The sequence below is a fragment of the Ornithodoros turicata genome, chromosome 3 (assembly GCF_037126465.1).
Source record: "Ornithodoros turicata isolate Travis chromosome 3, ASM3712646v1, whole genome shotgun sequence".
NCBI classification, from domain to species: domain Eukaryota; kingdom Metazoa; phylum Arthropoda; class Arachnida; order Ixodida; family Argasidae; genus Ornithodoros; species Ornithodoros turicata.
The window spans coordinates 4,189,728-4,211,336 of NC_088203.1; the positions used below are offsets into that span (position 1 = coordinate 4,189,728).

The 21,609-nt window shown below is 45.0% G+C and overlaps 2 protein-coding genes across 2 annotated transcripts; one reads left to right on the forward strand and one right to left on the reverse strand.

Moving 5' to 3' along the window:
- Window positions 1–5,297: 5,297 nt before the first annotated feature.
- On the reverse strand, window positions 5,298–14,807 carry LOC135387850 (splicing factor 3A subunit 3-like). Its single transcript, XM_064617013.1, has 17 exons — window positions 14,615–14,807; window positions 14,393–14,440; window positions 14,266–14,318; window positions 14,096–14,201; window positions 12,752–12,824; window positions 12,586–12,677; window positions 12,381–12,463; window positions 12,205–12,277; window positions 12,063–12,128; window positions 11,142–11,210; window positions 10,990–11,057; window positions 9,586–9,757; window positions 9,338–9,499; window positions 8,421–8,531; window positions 8,263–8,353; window positions 6,807–6,862; window positions 5,298–5,427 (listed from the first exon to the last, which is right to left on the reverse strand). The coding sequence occupies exons 1-17, from the start codon at window positions 14,708–14,710 to the stop codon at window positions 5,350–5,352; spliced, it is 1,497 nt and encodes a 498-aa protein (XP_064473083.1). The 5' UTR covers window positions 14,711–14,807; the 3' UTR covers window positions 5,298–5,349.
- A 4,326-nt stretch (window positions 14,808–19,133) lies between these two features.
- Window positions 19,134–21,197, forward strand: LOC135387713 (endothelin-converting enzyme 1-like). Its single transcript, XM_064616811.1, has one exon. The coding sequence runs from the start codon at window positions 19,134–19,136 to the stop codon at window positions 21,195–21,197; it is 2,064 nt and encodes a 687-aa protein (XP_064472881.1).
- Window positions 21,198–21,609: the final 412 nt, after the last annotated feature.

A 21,609-nucleotide genomic window follows, 5' to 3' on the forward strand; every position in this document is an offset into this window, starting at 1 on the left:
AGTCGATGTAAATACAAACTCGTTGTCTCAAAGGAAGCGTCGAAGAGTATGCTGACCATTCTTTTTTTTTTTAGGTTTTCGGTTACCAATCAAAACTCAATACTGTGACCGGGTAATTTTCGTCAACTGTTATATGAGGGAAGGGAAAGTGTGGGACTTGCGGCTGTATTCTCGTAGAAATGCTGCGAAGCATTTGTTTTCATTAGATTTGCGAGCTCTATACAGGGTGATTCACGAACCATGTCATTTGGGGTTTATAAGAAAACGGTAGGACGGAAAAATATGCGGTCAACTGCTCCCGTGCGGCAATTAAGTTTGCCATCTTCGAAAAGTACTTTTGTCGAATTACAATTGCAATAAATTGAAATTTCTGAATGGAAATCTGAAATTTGCCTAGTCAACATAACTGTTTTTTTTGTTTTTTTTTTACAGAATCAGGAAGCCCGTGGCGAACTTAGTCGAATACACCGGAAGCCCAAATCTGTAATGCTACAGCGAGTGCAAAAAAAAAAAAAGAAACAGTGAAAATCGGCTTTTTCTGACGCGGGTAATATCAACGGCGCAGGAAATCGGCCGCAAAGATGCGATGTGAGGAGGACATGCCCCTACCCAGATGATAGACAGAACACTGCAAAAAAAAAACAAAAAAAACAAGCGGAAATGGAAAGGGAGAGACATCGCGATAATAATCTGAGGCTACATGGATTCCCATTAGTACAGGGCAGGGGCATGTCCTCCTCTCACCGCATCTTTGCGGCCAATTTCGTGCGCCGTTGAAATACGCGCCTCAGAAAAAAAAAACGATTTTCACAATTTTTTCTTGCACTCGCTGTAGATCATTAGAGATTTCGGCTTCCGGTGTATTCGACTAAGTTCGCCACGGGCTTCCTGACACTGTAAAAAAAAGAAAATAAAAAAAAAACGTTATATTGGCTAGGCAAATTTCAGAGTTCAATTCAGAAATTTCAATTTATTGCAATTGAAATTCGACAAAAGTATTTTTTGAAGATGGCAAACTTAATTGCCGTTTACCGCATATTTTAGCCGTTCTGCCGTTTTCTTATAAACCCCGAATGACACGGTTCGTGAATCACCCTGTATGTATGGCATTTTTTTTTTGTGTATGTGTGAAACTCAACCTGTTCTGTATACGTTAAGTTCAACCCATGTTCTATCATGTACTATACATATTTATCGAGGGCAAAAGCTGCGATTCTTTAGCTGCACAAAGTGGTAAAGATAGTGCGAAAGGCGATGAATATTCTGTGCTACTTCTCTAACCACTCCCATTTTTAAAACACTTGTACAGGATTTTTTGCCTAAATTATCTTTAAAAAAATGTTATTAGTCCGTAGTACGTTTGTTTCCCCACTGTAAACGTGGAGGAGACGTAAGGCAAAAAAAAAAGCTCCAAGGAGCTTGAATAGGCCTCTTTCCACTTACAGAGTAAATAAACGGAATACACGAAAATAGCGACAGGTATAACCAAAATACCGGAGAACACGAATACTATAAAACTTGCAATTACAATGAAGTATTAAGGAAAAGCACTGAGACATACAATTACCATACAGCATTACAAATGCGACACTTCAATGTAAATTAGGACTTCATTAATACTTAATTTAACTAAGACTTAATGAAAAAATCGGCAGCTATATATACAAGCGTTTCTTTGAGGACACAGCCCGCAGAAGTCTTTGTTCCACGGCCAGTGCTGCCCTAAATAAAATACTGTATTTACTCGCATAATTAGCGCACGTCCTCCGCCCAAGAACATTGCTCGTAGTAGTGGGTTTATTAGGCACGAAGAAAATATCTGACCTCGTCACTCAATTACAGTTACATTACAGTTACATTACAGTTACATTACAGTTACATTGCGAAAGTGCGCAATAGGCGGGATGTGTAGGGAATATTCCGTGATACGCGTTCTAAGTGGCTGCCTGTTTTCTGCTGCGGCAGATTCAAAATTCCGCGATTTACCGCGGCAAAGAGTCGACGGCTGCTGGCCGGAAACGGGAAACACTTTGATTCTCTCGGATAATGTGGGAACAAAAAAAAAAATTTTTTATAAACTTAGATTCAAAGCACCGTTGTTGTGGCTCAGCATTACACGATATCTTCTGTTCTCCTCTGACAGCGAATGCCCGTCTGTCGCCTACAATCACTTTATACCTACTGAAAGGTCTTAGAGCATCTACAGAGTTTATCAGAATTGACAATTAGTTTGACGTAATTGACAATAGACAGTTCTAGTAATAGACAATAGTTTGACGGAATTGACAAATACCCGATCGCGAAAGACGCGAAATTCGGAGCAAGCACCCTCATTCTGTTCCAAATTGTACCCAATGACGAAGTATGTCGAAGGATCACGTGTACCTACCTTGGACCAATCCGGAGCATGCGTAGCACGCGGTGCCGCACGTCGTAGTAACCGTCCACATCGTGCCAATCGCGTCCTTCGACCCCCCAATCGGATCTCCGCGAAATTCCCCGCAAAACGCCACGAAATTTCGGGCAAAATTTCGCGGAATCGCGGAAAACCAGGCGCCTTGGTTAGAATGCTTCGCCTGGTTCTGTGACACTCACGTAGAACCAAAGCCTACCTTTGGGAACTTGATTATTCAGCATGCATTATGTGGAGTTAGGATGGAATGACGAAGTGATGTTCGAATCAGTGTGGAATATGTGCCCAGTGATGTGAACGTCGGCAAAGTGCGTTAAATGTGTAGTAAAATAGTGCCTCAATAACCTGCACCCAATGGACCACCGATTTTCGACTCAGTGGAACTCGTTCCTTAAAAATTAATTTTTTTTCTATATTTTTTCCCGTCACCGTTAACAATATATCGCGGGACTTCAAACCGAAGGGGAAAAAAAGAGGAGAAAAAAAAAAAAACGCCGATCGCAACGTCACTAGTTTCAAAATATATTTTGTAGCGTACCAACATTTTGTAACATTTGAACACCCGGTTTTGGGAGGTGCGGTAATTATGCGGGTAAACACAGAGCGTAAACAAAGTGCCTCTCAGACCTTTAAATGCGACCCTTTGTAAATGGTTAGCAATTGGCAACTCTGTTTAGATGTAGTACGAACAATACATTGGTTTTGTACTTAAGCGCCTCCTCACGGGCGGGTCAAGACAAGGAAATTACGTTGTACATAGCGTTGTGCACTGTAAACTACCCAGAAGCACTGTCACATAGTAGAGTGAAGTTCACATAGTGTTCATATGACTTGCACACAAATGAGAAGGAGAGTAACTTTCACCTCACTTTTAGAACGTGTCTGGCAAAGTTTGATATTGGAATCGGCTCCTTCTGTGTGAGTGCTGCGATGATGTGATTGATTGATTGTTGATGAGCAGGGAGACAATGTTGTAAGGATGCAGAGAGTTTTGATGTTCCTCCGTTTCCAATTATGGAAGTACGGCTGTGTTATGAGGGTTCAAACTCGGCTTGTGGTGAAACGGTGATGCTGTGGTTTGGGGACGAATTCTAGAACTTGGGCAGTCCTGTCATGTGGGAAAGCACTCAGTCGAGATAATGCAGAAAAGTATCTTGCAGGAAATCGTATCATTTTGGGTTTTGTGCTGTTGCACCATTGCTGACCACTTAATAGCAATTGGCGATACAAGATCTGTATCATGATATGTGGCTGTTTTCAGTAGGCGCGGGTTGCATTAGAAAATTCTGTCAGTGATGCCACGTGTATTTTGTGACTAGGTCACAATATCTGGAGAATGCAATTCTAACAAAATTTTTCTAGAATTGTCCTCCTGGCTTTTGCACTTAACAAAAAGGAAAGTGAAAAACTAAAACTCTGCTGACATGATTAGATTTAATATAATATATAATTAGGTCGAGTTATGGAATTAATTGAGCAATCAATGTTTGTGTAGTTTCTTAAACAGAAACATAGAAAGTTTCCACCAGGAGGCACTTCTATCTTGCATGGCCACACGAGTCTGTGTGCGCTACCATTCTACACATTACAATTGCTTCCAGGAGGAAGCCAGTAGTATTTCAAATAAATAAATAAATAAATAAATTACACAAAACTGAAATGACCATTCCCAAACATTGCACCACCAATGATGGGACATTTCCCCCCCGAGGCGATACTCAAGATGGCCACGACCTGCCTCGTTAAAGTTTAGAACAAATTTAGCATTACATTTTTAAACTTTGGCTTAAATTTAATGCGCTATATAATTAGGGCCTTGTGTTTTAAGGTAAATCCCATTTTTACCCCATGATGCGCATAGTAAAACCTGAAAACTAACCTGGCACTGCAGAGTGCACAGCACTGCACATTCAGCATGGCTGTTTTGTACCTCGTGTTCCTGTAAAATTCACTGTAAGAAGCACTTTTTTTTTTCATCCTGAAACTCTGCTTTTCCACCGAATATATGGCCCAATTTTATGGTTCCCGAAATAAAACACGATTTTCAAACAACGTAAAACCCCAAAAAACACGAGGCCCTAACTCTAACGTAATTTAATAATAATTTAATAAGGTTATTTTCTACGCTCTTAAATTAACGCTTGAGAAACTTATTAGTAACAGACTAGGTCGACATCGGCACTATGCACACAGTCTCGCTATTTTCCCACAAGCTAGTTCTTTTGCATGAATGACGTTTTTCCGCAAATTACCTCGTGACTTTCTTTAAAAGGATGGCAGAACAAAACAGCACAAAAATGCCATACCATGCAGCATGTTTTACTCCCCTTGTAGAACATTGTTGGTTTTGGAATTGAACCTTTACAAGGAATAGGCATGATCCGGTGCAACGTTGAACCAAATCCCTGCCCAAACCTCTGACCCAATAATTTTAAGGATACACAGGTAGTATTCTCTTAAATTACACATTTAGAAAATCACACCTCCCCAAATTTTGTAGAAGCATTTAACCTGGAGAAGACCCTGCCCACACATAATTGGACATTTTTGTAGGGCTTCGGCCTTCTGAACCAGACAATAAACTCTGCATATTCTTCGTGATTCCGATTTCATATTTACATTAAAAGCAAAAATTCTACACAAGGGGAATACCTTATTATACCCCAGTGAGGAGGCTTTGATGAAGCAGGTATGAATAATGTTGAGAGAGTATTTTCTAGCAGTTAGTTTTTGCATAAAAGCAAAATGTTGATTGCTTTGGAATATCGGTTAATGAGAGTGACTTGCATTTTACTGAGCCTTGCCCATTGAACAGAGGAGTGAGTGTGAGCACGAGCAAAAAATGTGTAGTTTTTGTAAATAAACGGTGTGTTGACCCAGTGGATTATATGATAGTTGTTGTTGTTTAATAATAATGTCAAGAGTGAAGTGCAAATCTACAGCAGGCCTTGTCGTTTGAGATCTTCAAAGGTCTTCTTGTTGACAACATTTCCTTGTGTGTCTTCGTATTCTTCCTACACACACAAAAAAAAGAAAGATCATGATCAGTAAGAGAATAATAACTAGGAAGCATGTGCACTATATTAACAATGATTTCTTCTGTAGCTCATGGTGATATCTTCTTTTTACATTATGTTTTTATTTTATTTTTTTAAAATGCCAAGCAAGCTTCAAACCGTAGAACCATATCAAACTACGTTCCAAAATCCAGAAAGTATGCCAAACTTCAGAATCCAGAAGCTCCACAAAAATAAAAAAAATCTCAACTTAAAACTTTGATAGCTCTCAAATATGCCGGTAAAAAAGCTGCTGGGTGATTTCACGCAGAATCAGGCAGGGCGGTCCGGTCGACCTCTCCAATTTTTTTTCTTTCAAACATATATTAAAGCCTTGTCCCTAGGAGGCATAGTGGACTTGTGGATAACTTTACTATATCAGGAGTTTTACTGTATCAGGTGAAGCTTTAAAAGAGTCAAAACTGTAGCAGGACAAGTCGTTCAGATATTACGCTGCAATGCACAAATAGGAACTCTGTGCAGTGTTAGAAAAATGCCACTATTCTTCAAAAAGAAACGCCATTCATGACGTCGTGTCGTTTCCACCTCACATTCAGTGGGTGGACACTATTGGCTGTTCCCTTTCCGGCTAATCACAACGTTGCAAAAAAAAAAAAAAAAAAGAAAACAAACAAGTGTTAAGCAACATCCCCAGCGTCATTGACATGATAAGATGGCAGGGTCCAACGTACGGAAATCCACATTCTGGGTGTCCGTTCTTTACTGTAAGTCTGTAAGTGGCATCCTAGAATTTTTCCGTTTACTATATCAGAAAAATAAACCGTTAGGTCTACAGGAATTCAGTCAGGACCGCAGTTTTCTTTTGCTACAATATACTGTTTACTAGTGTATACTACTACTGTATAAGCGGAGTTTTACTACAAGCGGGGTTACTGTATAACAAGGTTCCACTGTATCATGGTTAGACCCTGAAGTTTTCGGGTTTTATATTTTTCCAAATTGGGGGGGTAGAAATCGGGTCAATAAATTGATGTCGAAAATTCACGCAAATTCGGGCAGAAAAATTACCATCAGACTGAGTCCCGGGAGAAATCTGGCATTATTGTAGAATAAACGTTCACTGGTACCGTTTATCCAGAGTGACAGAAGTAAGGGGCAGTCGCGTATTTTGTGAGAAACTAGTACGTCGATGCCTTGAGGTGCCTAGCCTAGGTGCAGTTTTGCAGGTAGAAATCGGGTTTAACCCTAGAGAGGTGAACCTCAATTCGGGGTGCAAATTCGGGGAAAAATTGGGTTTTTAACCCTAAAGCATCAGGGTCTTATCATGCTTGCTCTATTCAGTGACCAATTGGAAACGTAACGTTTCGTAAACCTACCTCCGTGCTGGGCTGGAACCGTTCTCTGCACTTTTCGTCCTTGAGCTTTCCCCATACTACGAACGAAAGGGACAAAAATACGGTAATGCGAGAATGTACAGCAAGACGTGCCACATAATGTAGCGTTTTAGCGGAGCTTTATAGGTAAGGCCCCCGGTTTTCTGCTGCGGCATATTCGAGATACCGCGGCACAGACTCCTAAAAATTCCGCGATTTTTTGTGGCAGGCACTCGACGGCTGCTTGAAATGGAAAACATTTTTTTCATGGATGACGTGGGAACAAAAATTATTCTATAAAATTACAGATTCGAAGCACTGTCGTGGCTCAGCATTACATACATGTTGTCTCGTGTTCTCCTCCGACAAAGAATGTCGTCTGCAATCATTTTATACCTGTGGAAAGATCTTTCGGCACCTCATGCACGGAAGCAAGAAGTGAAGCCCACTTTCGGGCAGTGTCAGTCATATTCTGCGAATAGTCGGAAGTTCGAACTTGGGCATTCGATTCAAGAATGAAATGCTTCGAGTAATTTATATTTGATTCGAATTCGATAACTGTAATATCAGCACGTCCCTAAAAATAAGCGATTCAGTGAACACACCCCTAGAACTAAGCGATTCAGTGAACACACCCCTAGAACTAAGCGATTCAGTGAACACACCCCTAAAAATAAGGGATTCAGTGAACACACCCCTAAAAATAAGCGATTCAGTGAACACACCCCTAGAACTAAGCGATTCAGTGAACACACCCCTAGAACTAAGCGATTCAGTGAACACACCCCTAAAAATAAGGGATTCAGTGAACACACCCCTAAAAATAAGCGATTCAGTGAACACACCCCTAAAAATAAGGGATTCAGTGAGCACACCCCTAAAAATAAGTGATTCAGTCAACACACCCCTAAGAATAAGGGATTCAGTGAACACACCTCTAAAAATAAGTGATTCAGTGAACACACCTCTAAAAATAAGCGATTCAGCGAAATTCCATGCCAAACGAAGGACTCCGCGACGAATTCCGCATTCCGCGGAAAACCCGGGGCCTTTAGTTACAGACGAGCGGAAGTTCGAACTTAAGCATTCGATTCAAGAATGAAATGCTTCGAGTAATTTATATTTGATTCGAATTCGAGAACTGTAATATCGGCACGCCCTTAAAAATAAGCGATTCAGTGAACACACCCCTAGAACTAAGCGATTCAGTGAACACACCCCTAAAAATAAGCGATTCAGTCAACACACCCCTAAGAATAAGGGATTCAGTGAACACACCTCTAAAAATAAGCGATTCAGTGAACACACCCCTAAAAATAAGCGATTCAGCGAAATTCCATGCCAAACGAAGGACTCCGCGACGAATTCCGCATTCCGCGGAAAACCCGGGGCCTTTAGTTACAGACGAGCACGCGCACGATAAGCACACAAGACGGACACAACAAGATGGTCAACTCACGGGTAAGGGCGTCCTCAATCTGCGTGACATTTGCAAAGTGAGCTGTGTTGGGAATGCCCAGGCAGCGCATTCCATGGGCATGCCGCCACTCCTGAAAGTGCAAGGCACGTGATTGATTGATTGGTGGATTGAAAAATATCGACAGGGGAAGGAAGTACCGCAAAGTGACGCTGGAACGCTTTGGGTCCCCTGTAGATGAAGTTTCCGCAGATTTCGCACGTGTAGCTGATGTTCAGTCCGTGCAACTTGTACAGCCAGTAAGGAATGGGCTGCAGGAAACGAGAGCACACAGTGTAACGAGCAGAAATAATTTTTGCTTCGGCTAACTGCGGTGCAACAGAAATTTCGGTTCTACCACATTCCAAAAACAGGCCTGCTGGTCCACGGCACGTTGGATGTTGAACCAGAAGGCACAGCTAATACCCCTGCCGTATGGGCACAAAAAAAAAATGACATCAATTCAAATCAATGCGTTAGGGGCATGAGAAAGCTCCCAAAGCTATTTGTGTAACAAGTTCTACGCAAGAGAGAACTGATGTTCTGAGGCTGGAACAACATAGAAAGGACAACCACGTAGAAAGCCTCAAATTGCCTAAGAAATGAACGTCACTGCTGTCCCTGTCCTACAGCCGGCTGACCTTTTCAGTGACTTTCATCTCTCGTAAGTCCTACGCGCTCAGATTAGAGCACGGGCTACATTTTTACGCCTGGGACTTCCCTCGATTTACCTGCCCGGGCCCGGCCCAAGCCCGATAGGATCCCAAGTCTCTCGGCCCAAGCGCAGCCCAAGCAATTTGCGGGATGCCCGGCTCTGCCCAGTGTTATCAGGCTGGAAAATCTGACCGTGGCTATCTAACAGAGGGGTACCGCAGGCGCCAGATCGATCGGGAGCGGGGCAACGTAGAGTTCCGGGTCCATAACGGTCAAACCGGGGCCCAGCTCGGGCCGGCATAAAGGAAGCTTTACCTGGCCCGTGCAGTGCTCTACGGCAGGTATCTCACGACACACAGAAATGTGAATTTTAGCTCAAAATTTTAACTCAAAAATTGTAGACACAATTTTTCAAACCACAAACCTTTCCATCCCACCCGAGTGGCAGGTTCTTTGGGTTGTAGATGACGTCGTTGTCCTCCTCTTCCGACTCACTCTCGCTGATTTCGTTGTCCGATTCTTCTCGCTCTCCGACCGTTCTTGCCTGTTTGCGCTGGACGTTTTCCTTCGTCGCCTGTCTCTGTTCCTGTAAGTTTATTAAATAATCAGCAACCACCCGCCATGAATGCGGAAAGGCCGTCGCGGATGCGGATGCGAAACAAGAAGACCTACCGAGAGTATCTCGGCGAAGCGGTAGACCTGTGCCTCTAACGTCGCGATTTCTTTCTGCTTCTCGGAATCCCTGCTCCGTCCGGGCTTTGATTTCGTGAACAGTGCAGGGTCCAGTTCGCTGATCTGCTTCCCTTTTGTGCTGAACAGGCGCTGGGCACGTTCCTCCAGGGTTCTGGGAACAGCGCCAGAAGGAGGTTGATGTGCCGCCGGTGATGATGGCGTGGGAATGCAGAAAGCAATGACACAGCACAGAAAACTCGCACGGAGTTTCATTTTTTTCCCTCTTCTCTTTTTTTTGTCAGGTATATCAACACGCTCGGGGGTCTCTTCGAGTTTAAAGGAGCACCGAGGTGACGCCCACACACACACACAATTTTGTTTTTCGCTGCGGAGTGTTCTGCATCAAATAAAAATGAGGAGCTTCTGCGAAAGAACGCCTGCGGGTGGCCCTACAGAGCTACGCTTTCTCAGACTGTTTTTTTTTTAAATTTGATTGCACAGTTATAGACTAATATAATTAGAGCCCCAAGTTTTCTGGAAACATTTTTTTTCTAAATTTGTAGCGTAAAAATTCGGTAAATAAACGAGTGTTCCTTTGTAGCGTAAAAATCGGGCAAATAAACGCGTCTTCTTGAATTTTTTTCTTTTAAATTTCGTGTTCCACTATGAGAGGCGTACAGACGTGGACAGGTGGAGAGAGAGAAAGAGAGGACGGAGGAGAGGGGGAAAGGGGGAGGGGGAAACGTGTGTTCTAAACTAACGCGAATTCGGGTGAAAAAAGCTTCCAGTATGCTAAGATCGGCCTCGGTTGCCCAAACTATGTGTACGACTGGTTTAGAACGTGTAACTCCTAGCTAGAAGTAGAATGTAACTCCATTCGCTGCCAAACAGGCTAGTCTGCATTCCTAGAGACGTCTCAAGTGAGGGTAGGGAAGATAAAAATGTGAGGGAATGAGGTGAGGTAAGGTAAAAAAATTGCATGCAAATTGCATTGATGGTTACCCTAAAGGGGTAACCATCAATTTGGGGTGCAAATTCGGGGGAGAGTCGGTTAAACCCTCAAACTTGAGGCTCTACTTATAGTACACCGCAGAACAAGACCATTTTGTACGGTGGCTCCTGATGGACAGCTTAAATAATGAGACAGCGCTTCAAGCAGTGTCAAAGATCAACTCATTGCTACTTTAAAGGTAAAGTAGAAGACAATACACTCTTTGTCACGTTTTGCCATCAGACACAGGCACATGAAAGGGTGCAACTATCTGAGCATACTACACAATAAATATGCAATAACCAGTAATGAAATATACGCTCAGGATAATGACAAGCTCACGCTCCACTCACGAAACTTCCAACCAGCTGCACAAATAGATAAAATAAAGAACAGAGTAGGAATAAACGCACCCTCCACACTTGAGCCCCAGGGCCATCAAAGCAGACTTCAATCTGTCCAATCCGAGAGAGGCAAGTTCCTGGAAGTCCGGCGGAGAATACATTTTAGCACAACTGGTTTGACATAGAATACTACCCGGAAATGAGTACGGTGCGACACTCACCTCCCATGAGGAAAATGCGGACAGGTCGAGATGAGCTCCAGCATGAGCCAGGGCGCTACCTGCCTCTTTCTGCAGACAGCATCGAAATTTCAATTACACTTCACGTCAGTGACACAGTCGAACCCGCATATTTCGAATTACAGTCAACCCTCGATTTATGAACCTTCGATTTATGAATTCTCTCGTTTTATGAACACTAGCACGAGGAACCAAACTTTTTACACGCATTTTTTCCTCGTTTTATGAACCTCAATCTTCGAATAATGAATCAAATTTCTGGGAACCAACTAGGAGTTGCCAAGCGTTTTTGCCCTCAATTTATGAACGGATCGTTCCGAGGCCAACAAAAACCTTCAAAGGGATTATTCGTGGTCTTACGAATGATGCCTGAATAGACAAAACGTTTTCCAGGTATTGCACCCTCGGTTCTTAACCCCTCGAAATCCGAACAACAAACGGGTCTTTGCAGAAGTGTTCCTGACCTCAATTGACACAGCGGAAGGCATGGTCCAAAGCAAAATTAAACTATTTAGTATTCATAATAAACAGAGTGTGAATGCGCTAACAGCTGTGCTTTGTGAGATTGGTACAGCAGTAGGCATGGTCGAAAGCAAAATTACACAATATATTGCATTATAAACACAATACCAACTAGGAAATACTGTTCCATTTGCTCGATAGTACTCACTTAACGGAATTTTTCATTTATGAATCCCTCGATTTATGAACGATTTTTCGGGGAACCGAGGGTGTTCATAAATCGAGGGTTGGCTGTATTGTGTATATCGAACAATAAAAAAGTCCCCTTGAGAATTACACGCGTAAGAGTATGTAGCACAGCGTAAAAGTATTTCCGTGTGTGGTCGAAGCTGTGTCAGATCGCAAACAGTTATGAGTAAAAGCAATTTATTAAAGCGTCACCTGCCAGCCAGGGAAGGTCCCGCCCTCCCACTGCTTCTCGAAGTCGGCCACGACGTTGTCCATTTCCTGGAACGTGCAATATTTGGGTTGCTCATTTCATATAAATTCATATAAATAATATCGATAATAATTTTTGTCCCACCTGATTCAGGTCAAGCAGCGGTTTTACTCTCAGGCTGTAGTCCTGAAGATATTCGAGCAGTTTATCGAGGTACCTGAAGTTTAAAAATAAAAATAAAAAATAAAATAAAAACATTCAGCACAGACAAACAAACATTTTCTACAAAAATATTTTGCCAAAAAAGGGGTGAGGCCTACTTTTTGTACTCAGAGTTCTTCTTGTCCCTGGGAATGTCGAACAACTGGTCGAACGTCGAGAGGTAACTCAGGTAGTCTGCCCTCTGTAACGCAATAAATAGTTGTAACGTGACATAAAAAAATAATAAATAAATATAATAATTATAAATATAAAAAATATAATAAAATAAAGAGACGGAGGTTACGACAAGAAAGTGTTCAGTACTTCGATGCCCTTCAGGTTGATGAAGTGCTCGTAGCACTCATGCAGGTCCAGGTACTTCCCGTAACCCTCTTCGTCCGTGAACTCCACCAAGTCTGAAGCGGAACGAAAAGATGAGAATATATAGGGGGCGCTCTCGCGTTGTTCGTCGAATCGCTCGAGTTCTTACTCATCATTTCCTCCGTCGGATTCTCGCGAGCCTTGTTAAGTTCTTCGAACTCCATAGACATGGGAACGAAAATCTGGAACATACAGCACCACGGTGTTACGGCGTATGGAACACTTGCGAGCAATAGGACAGATAATTATACCTCCATCCATAATTGAACCCCCGAGACTGTGGAAGTCGACCAAACGCGACAATTTTTTTTTTTCCCTCAAGTAAATCTCTTAGTTTCAATCGAGCCTCTGTAATGCAACGAGGGGATGAGTCGAAAAGTCCCAAACTGAGAAAACTGCGAGTTATATATTTGGTAAAGTAATTGCAGATAAGTTTCCTCGTGTGTCCGCTATACATGCATGTAGGGTTGCCACCTTTCGGAGTGAAAAATACTGGCTGAGGGAGAGGAGGAAAGGCCCGTGGGTGAGTGAGGAAAAGTGGGTGAGGAATGTTCTAGCTGGCTCGACACAACCACCAACAGCTTTGCACAACCACTGCTCTTGTACACTCCGAACACAAGACTTGGCGAATAACAATGATAATAATAATGAATAACTAAGAAAACGACTGGTGACTGCGGAGTTTGGTTTGTGCTCCAGATTTATTCAAGCTGTAGTGGAATGTTGAAGGGAAAAAAACCCGTAAAAGCCCCTATGAAAGGTCTTGAGCCACAAATACCGGCAAAAGGCTGCCGGTATCACCTTCCTACCGGCAGAGGAAGCAAATAACCGGCCGCGCTGGTATAATACCGGCCTGGTGGCAACCCTACATGCATGTCCAGTTCAGTGACTTTCATCTTTCACCGTTAATTTCTTAGGCAACTTGAGGCCTTGTACGTGATTGTCCCTTCTATGTTGTTCCCCAGCCTCAGAACAACAGTTCTCTCAGTTAGCATTGTTTCTGTGTGTGTGTGTGATTTAGCAGAAATTGAACAAAAACCCAGCAGCGTGACATGTCCCCTTTTTTCTGTGTAACACCGCACGCACATGGTTTTCGTGGAGGAAAAAGACAGTTCTCACGAGTCTGACTTTCATGGTGTCACTTTCCGTGTCTCTCTGTCTTCTTCATGGTTCATGGTGACGCCAGGATGCAGCGGAGCAGCCTAGGTCGTGATTATCGTGCTGCTAAACGAGCACAGTCTCGAAAATAATGTTCCGTATGGCCAGCAAAATAAGACTTACTAGCACAGCGCACACGTTTTTCGGATTACAGCGCTCAGTAACAATGCTGGCACGGTCACGTGAGGTAGGAAGAACACGTTTTTTTCTCGAGCGGATGTCGAAGTTGATTTCTGCCTGAAGGTTCAATTATGGATGCATGTAACCACCAGTTCGCCGTTTTATCCGTAATTACCTCGTTCGGATGTCTCCTGTGGAATTCTTTAATGGCTCTCAGTCGGGAATAAAACTCTGCGAATTCGTTTGGGCCAGAGAGTGAAGCGATTTCTTCTTTCCGAAGTCTGCGTTTAGAGCGCGTCGTTCAAATTAGGGCGGTTTCTTACAGATCATGCGTGTTTTACAAACCCGTCTCTGTCTTCGTACAGTTCTTTCAGGCTGGTTGTGCATTCCATGTGGCGCTATAAGAGACATGGAACAAACATGAAAATCTGTGTCGCACAAACAAGTATGAAATGCTGTACGCCGTACTTACGTCAAGAAGGGCCCTTAACCGGTGATCGGAGTTTATCTGGTCACGATTCTAGAGAGATAAATAAGTTATTTGACAGATTATTATTATTATTATGTGACAAAAGATAGACACGCGACAAGTTAGTCGAGTAGTTAGTCGAATAGAGCGTAGTGACTGCATGTGGATCGGCATTGGAACGTATAACGATTCAACGTCGGAATGAAAGTGCGCGGAAGAGCTTACCGTTGACTTTTTGTGAAGCATCTCCTTGACTTGTGCATCTATTAAACGTTCCCGTTCCTCGTGATATCGCCGCTGTTGCTCTAAAATGGTCTCCATCGTTGCAAAGTTTCATCAAATACACAAAGCAACACAGCCCGGTCTGCTTACGGGCTTATATGAAGTTTATCACTATTCGGCGGACCTATCCGACACAATGTTGCCAGACGTATTGATGAACTTGAACTTCTGCGTGGCGTGAAGCTAGCCAAAGCATGAAACCAGTGCAGAGCACGGGCGTGCCGAGTACCACTCAATCTCCAAACCGAGGTGTGGTGCGGGTGAGTGAGTTTTGGCACGTAAGAATGTTTTAAACGTGCAAAATGTATCCGAGTGTTGAAACCCGCCCGGTGATGCCAGTGGTCGTGGGTCGGAGGTCGCATAAAATGGGGGTGATTATTACAGTTATGTTGTGATAGCTTTACGTTGGCGGCATGTAAGCTGGAATAACACTGGCCGCATGCAGGAGGGTCACAGGGAAAAAAATGTTGTGGGGGGGAGGTCGTCGCCGTGGGCGTTCCCAGGATTTTTCTAAGGGGGAGGGGGGCAAAAGTGCAAACCCCCATCCCTACGGTACATCTTTCTCTGGAGGCGGACGTGGTTCAGTGTGTGTTCAGAGGTTCCTATCATATATGACATCTGAGACTAATCATTACGACGCATGACTAAAAGAGCGCACTATTTTCCCAAGCGACCTTGGAGTTAAGGGCGGGGGGCACGGCCACCCCTTGTACCCCTCTCGGTACGCCTACACTCTTAAAGGTACTGTAAAGCAGCAGAAGCCGAATTTTATTTAGCGTGGCTATTCGATAGTCCAAGCCATCAGTACAAAAACGGCGCAAATTTCATTCCAATCGGTGGTGCAGTTCATTAGAAAATTACAATTAAAGATTATGGGCAACACTGTATTAGTATTCGGAAGGGATCCGTACTCTCAGCCGCGTACGGCGGCAACCACGTTGCATGCGTGTAACACTGGGCCCGACAGCCGAACAGCGCTGTATTTCTTTTTGATTTTATTTCGCAAAAAACACACTAAGAAGGGGTCTTTGCACTCCTATGGAAATATGATACGAAATAATATAGCCACCAAAAGAACAAAACGCGACAAAATAGTGCTGCATGCATAATACATATTCGACAGTGTTGCCCGCTGCACAGCGGGTTGTTCGACACCAGGCGTCGCGCCGCTGCACTACGCCGGATTTTTCATGATAGATTAAAAATATTTAGAGAGCGTTGTCGGTCGTATGGTTCCGCATATGGGATTTACAAGCAACAAAGTCTCAGGCCACGTCGCCAGCATATCCTGCTTGTCCACTGTTTTACAGTACCTTTAAAAATGAACTTCACCGCATAGCACGCTCCTAGCGAACCATTATCTCGAATGATATCGCTATGTGGCCTGATTTGCTGAAAACGGGAGGCGTACGCCTTTTTTGTGACACTTATGCTGTTCATAATCGTCACAAAAAAGGCGTACGCCTCCCGTTTCCAACAAATCAAGGCAGATAACGATATCATTCGACATAATGGTTGGCTAGGAGCGTGCTGTGCGGTGAAGTTCATTTTTAAGAGTGTATGCATCACTTTGAAGTCCTCAACTCCCCTCTCCCACTTTCCTTTTTTTTTTTTTTGGCTATAGTCGTGACGATGCCCACTTGAGCGCGGCCAACAACGTCAAGCTACCTCGACCCCCCTATTAAGGGTGCGGGATATATCGAGTGATATAAAATCTTGCGACATACATAGTGCGCAATTTGTCAAGAAAGAAGCCTTAACTGTTTCCTACTCTGCGTGGGTGGAAAATTTCCAAGTTGGCTGAGTAATACAGCCTTATGCCATCAAATTGACCAAGAGCACATATTTACATGGTCTGCGGCATTCGGACGACCATGTCGGGGTTAGAGGACTAAAACGGGGACTAGCTGCAATGTAGGGGACTAGAAGCTGCAATTACTCCCTATTTTACTCCTTTCTTTCTTAGAGGGTAGAAGCGCGTAACAAAACACGAATAAACACGAATAATTCAGTGTTGAACGTTTAAAGGAGCATTACAGTGGTATCTAACATGGCCAAAAACTGCTCTCATATCTTGCAAAGCAGTATGTGAAAGGCATTCCCACAAGCTGTTTCTGTCTAAAGCTGTTTCACCGGGGCGCAATTAGTTTGCAAAATCCCTGCCGCGGTGACAGGTCGGAGCGCTCCATCTGCAGACCACACCCAGTCTAGCGCCGTCTGCTACGAACATTGCGAACTGTTTCTTGTTCTTTATATATTTATGTCACGTTTTCAAAAAAAAAAAGCAAACAAAGCATATATACAGACTGACAAAATAAGATTGCGATCACAAGGGTAATACATCCGTGGCTTCTGTGCAGTCTCAAAACTCACAGTAGCAGAAGGCAAGCAATGACGGCGCTATGGCGGTGGCGCCACCTGTTGGCCACTGAACTAACTGTGCAGTGAAAACGGTCAGGCAGGCTGCACCAGTGGTTTATCCAGGATCACAAGCATTGAGGGGTGTTGGAAAAAATTGGCGGGGAGGGGGCATTATTATAGTTGCGTCATTACAGCTTAACATATCATTACTGACAAGTGTCTAAAGCTGAAATCGCAAGGGCACCCCCTGTGGGGGGGTACACGGGTGAAAAAGTTAGGGGGTGTCACTGAACATTTGGAGGTGTTGGGGGGTGTAGGGGGGACTCGAGAAATCACTGAGCTGCACGCTGTCGGGAAGCACTGGGGTATCGCTGTATCGCGTCCCGTGGTGTCAGCGGTCGCAAAAAATCGAGGTCGTGTCGTTGACAGCCTTCAAGTCCTCCGCTTCGGACATCACGCATGGTAGCGGACGCTCCGTCCTGCGCGGTGTTGCTTACCTCGATCATGTCATCCCAGGTCCAATGAGGTGCGTCCCTACCTCTCACGTCACATAGTGACGCGTGTGGAGGCGCTCATCACGTGTCTATCGTGAAGGCGAAGGAGGGTGTTTCGGAGGGCTATTGCAAGCGTCCCAATTTCGCTGCGGTTGCACTAATTGTGGGAAAGAATTTTTTTCGACCGCCTAACATTCCATACCGACCAACAACAGAAACAAAGTTGTGTCCATTTTAGTCCATCTTGCCCCTCATCATCACGTGGATTCCTGGGACTCACTTTTAACGAAACCGCTGACACCCCCGCGAAAATGTCCCTCTCAAGGAGGGAGACATATATTTCACCAGTTCTTGGGCGTGTACTTCTGTTGCCAGGTGTAGACGACTCGCAAGCCTATATCTCGGGCTGCCCTTCCAAGACCACCCTATGAACACCTTTCCTTTTCGTGGAACCCTGTAACCTCTGCAGCTCCAGGCAAACACAAGTTTGGGGGACGCGAGCTCGATACCTGGCGCTATACCTCCCAAACTTTTACCTTCACCGCGTCGGACGCTCTTTGTCGTCCCCTGTTTGCTCCCATTGTGGCAAGGATGAAGCAACACTTTTTGCTCATCAGCTCTCATTTTGGCCAACTACGCATTAGGTATATCTGGACCCCTTTGCGTTTGTTATAGGAGCCCCACTTTCGCTAGCGTCAGTGCTTGTCCCTCTGCGCATCCCATACTGCGCTCTGTAATAGGCGTGTTGTAGCAGGTCTCGTGTAGTATACATTGTGCTCTCCAACCGCGCTTCGAGGCGCTTTCTCGCTTCCAGTGATTTCCCCAGAAATTCACTACTGGGGGGGTGCCGAGCTTTCAAGGGCGGCGGGGGGTCATGCTTGGTGAAGGTTCCACTTACAGAATTTTTCTCAGCCCAAGTTACGGGATGTAATTCGCTGCGCCGGACTCACTACCAGAACGTGTTGGTGGCCGAGCTGGGTGGCGTCACCTGAAAAATTTCAGGGGGGGTGTTGCAAAAATGCAGGGAGGGTGTACACCCCCCTGAGGGGGGTGTAGGGAAATCCCTGCTCGCTTCTCTCATACATTTTCCCGTACGCACATTCCCATACCCACGTGTTCATGCATAGTCGTCATAAGTAATGTATATGTCAGTTAGCACCCGCGCCTAACCTGGCCTTATACATGTCGCCACTACCACACAGACATAATTACGCCCAAATGTCCTGGCCAATCTCCCTTAGTGGCCATCTTTCGATTGGTAGAGGAAAAGTAATGCCGGCATCTTAGCCATCTTTAGACAATTGAGGTTGTCCTCAGGGTCTCATGAGTCTTTAGGTGGTGGTGGTGATCGTGAAAGGGCTTGCCGTTGTCGGCCTCACGTACATGAGTCTTTAGAGATTACCCTGCACGAAACCCTGGCCACTGTGCCTAGTGGTGGAAGAAGAAGAAGAAGGTTGTCCTGGCCAATCCCCTTGCGGATGCGGTGCCATGTTGTGGTGGAGGCTGAAGAAGAAGAAGAAGGTGGAGTTGCCGTTCCAGTCGCGTGTCGACGTTCCGTTCTTCGTAGCCCAACGTAAGGTAGTACCGGTTGCAGCGACAAGCGAAGGATGAATCTAAGTCCAATCGTCGTCCTGACCATAGCGTCTGTCGTGTACTGTGCATTCCTTATGTTTACCAACCATCTGGCGGACGGCCAATTTCCTTTCTGTTTCCACCCTGTCAAGTGCGCAGATTACGAGAAGGAACTGAGCATGAGCATAAGCCCCAAGGACGACGCCTGCGACGATCTCTACGTTCACGTCTGTCGAAACTGGCGTCGTATGTATCCTCTCTACGTCGATCAGTGGAACGTCCTGCAGGTACGCACCTGGCACACCGCCATGGAGCTACTTCTGAAGCCACGCGACAGCGCTAAATCTGTGCTGGACAAAACGGCCATGGGCTTTCAGCGCTGCATCGAGGTCGTTTCGAAAGATGCTCACGAGCCGGACGCCATCAAGGACCTGTTTGCCAAGTACCATTTCCAGTGGCCAAGTACGCAGCTACAAAAGGAGTTCGATCTTGCAGACTTCGCAGTAGGGCTACCCTTGGATTACGGCATACCGGTCCTGTTCGAGCTCCGCGTGCTTCCGTATTACCGTACGGATAAGAAATATTCGTTGGCGCTATCTGCAGCTCCCGGCTTTATTCGGAGAGACTACCCACCTGGTAGCGATGTTGGTGAGCTTGACATAGATTCCTGCATCCAAGAATTCGACAGTGGATCGTCCATTTCTGATGCGGGTACGACCATCACGACATTTTGGGATGCTGTCCAGATGGCCGAAGACACTGCCAACGTAGAGTTCGCGATGACCTACATGAAACTCGCCGACTTTAAGAGCATCACGCCTACCATTGCCCCTGCCGATTGGGTGAAGGCCATTAACAAGCACCTTCCGAAGAAGGCGCAAGTCTCTGAGAGCGATGAGGTCTTGGTGGACGCAAAAGCGGTGCCAATGCTGCGACAGGTTCTTCCTCAATACAAAAGCAAGCTCGCAGATATGATGCTGGCTGTCGGATTCAACGTCGTGACGCGCCTCTCTGCAGGGTTTTCTTATCCCGTTCTGAAGTGCATGGACGCCATGTACACCACTCTTTCTACAATGACCTTAAAACGGTTCAGCGTGTACCATACCGTACCTTGTCTCGGCCTTATGGTTAAGCTGGCGCCATTCGCCGTTGCTCGCGTTATCTACGACGAAATTCTAGACAAAAAGTCCGTGGATGCGACGAAGGAGGTCTTGGCAAATGTTCGAAAGGCGATGGCTGCGTCTTTTGAAAACTTCAAGAATGCAACAGAAGTTACGCGAGCGAAGGAACGCCTTTCTTCACTAATTGTTGTCGAAGCTATGTCTTCCCACTTTTCCGACCCGAAAGCTATTGAAGGCGCGTATTCATTTCTGCCTTCGTTTGACAAGACGTTCATGGTCGATTACCTCGAAGCTAGTCGCCTCAAGATGAACAAGGCCAAAGAATTGCTGACCACTCCAGCCAGTGCTCTTCCAATAAAGCGGGAGGACATCGAAGTGGAGCCTATTAGAGGAGAAAGCGAGTACTTGCTCGGCGCCCACGTGGTCTTCGTGCCGGGCGTCCTCATGCAAGCTCCTTTTATCAGCCCCGATGTCCCTACAGCAGTGGCGTACGGCGGTATTGGACACGACTTGAGTACAGCCATAATGAAGGCCTTTGACCCCGTGAAAAGTGCGGTCACAAGCAAGGTAGAAAAGAATGATATCTATACGGAGAATAGCTTAATGTTGCTTCAAGCTTACCTAGGTTGCCTCAGTTTTCAAATCAAGCTAATCGCCGAGCAGCCCTCGAAGCATAGCTCGTCGCAGGACTTCGCCGACAGCATGGGGCTCTCAAAAGTGTCACAAGCGTTCTATGCCCTCAAGAATAAGGGCGCAGGAATGTTGGACTATACGCCCGAGCAGCTTTTCTTCGTCAGTTCAGCTTTCAAACGTTGTGCCATTGACAGTATGACGTCGTCCGACGACAGATATTCGCCGCCGCAGTTGAGGGCATCCTTCAGTGCTGTGAACGTGGAGCCGAAATTCATAGAGACATTCAAATGTTCTGCGACAATAGGAGCCATTAGCTGCCGGGACCCTTGGCTTAGCAAGGCTTGAAACGACGGAAATTAAAAAGATTCTACTTACTCAATCCGATGTCTGTCCGGTGTCCTGTTTTAGTGTCTTCACCACCTTGGGCTAGAGCGTTCCTATAGGCGGCGTCCACATAGCCAGGAATATAGCGGTACTGGACCAGCATCAGCGCCTTGTCCACTATAGAATGCACGTGACAGAACAGAATGAACACGAATAATTCAGTATTTTAACACTGGGTATTGAAGGTTCCACGTTGTACATGATGAACGTTGTACGTGAACAATTAGACAAGGAACTAAGAAAGCTTAGTCACACGCCTCTCACCTTTGCCAAGATAATGGGCAATTGGAATACAAGCTCAGATCGAAAAATTGCACTCAGTGTGCTGTGTGCCTTCCTCAAAGAAACGCAAATCGTGCAGAAATATTAGGAC

Excerpts from the sequence above, each read along its gene's own strand:
- LOC135387850 (XM_064617013.1), bottom strand. The coding sequence starts at position 14,710 with ATGGAGACCATTTTAGAGCAACAGCGGCGATATCACGAGGAACGGGAA. Across the intron at positions 14,202-14,265 it reads CTGTACGAAGACAGAGACGG|ACTTCGGAAAGAAGAAATCG; the intron begins GTTTGTAAAACA and ends CTCTAAACGCAG. Across the intron at positions 9,758-10,989 it reads CTGGGGCTCAAGTGTGGAGG|AACCCTGGAGGAACGTGCCC; the intron begins GTGCGTTTATTC and ends CGCTGTTCCCAG.
- LOC135387713 (XM_064616811.1), top strand. The coding sequence starts at position 19,134 with ATGAATCTAAGTCCAATCGTCGTCCTGACCATAGCGTCTGTCGTGTAC.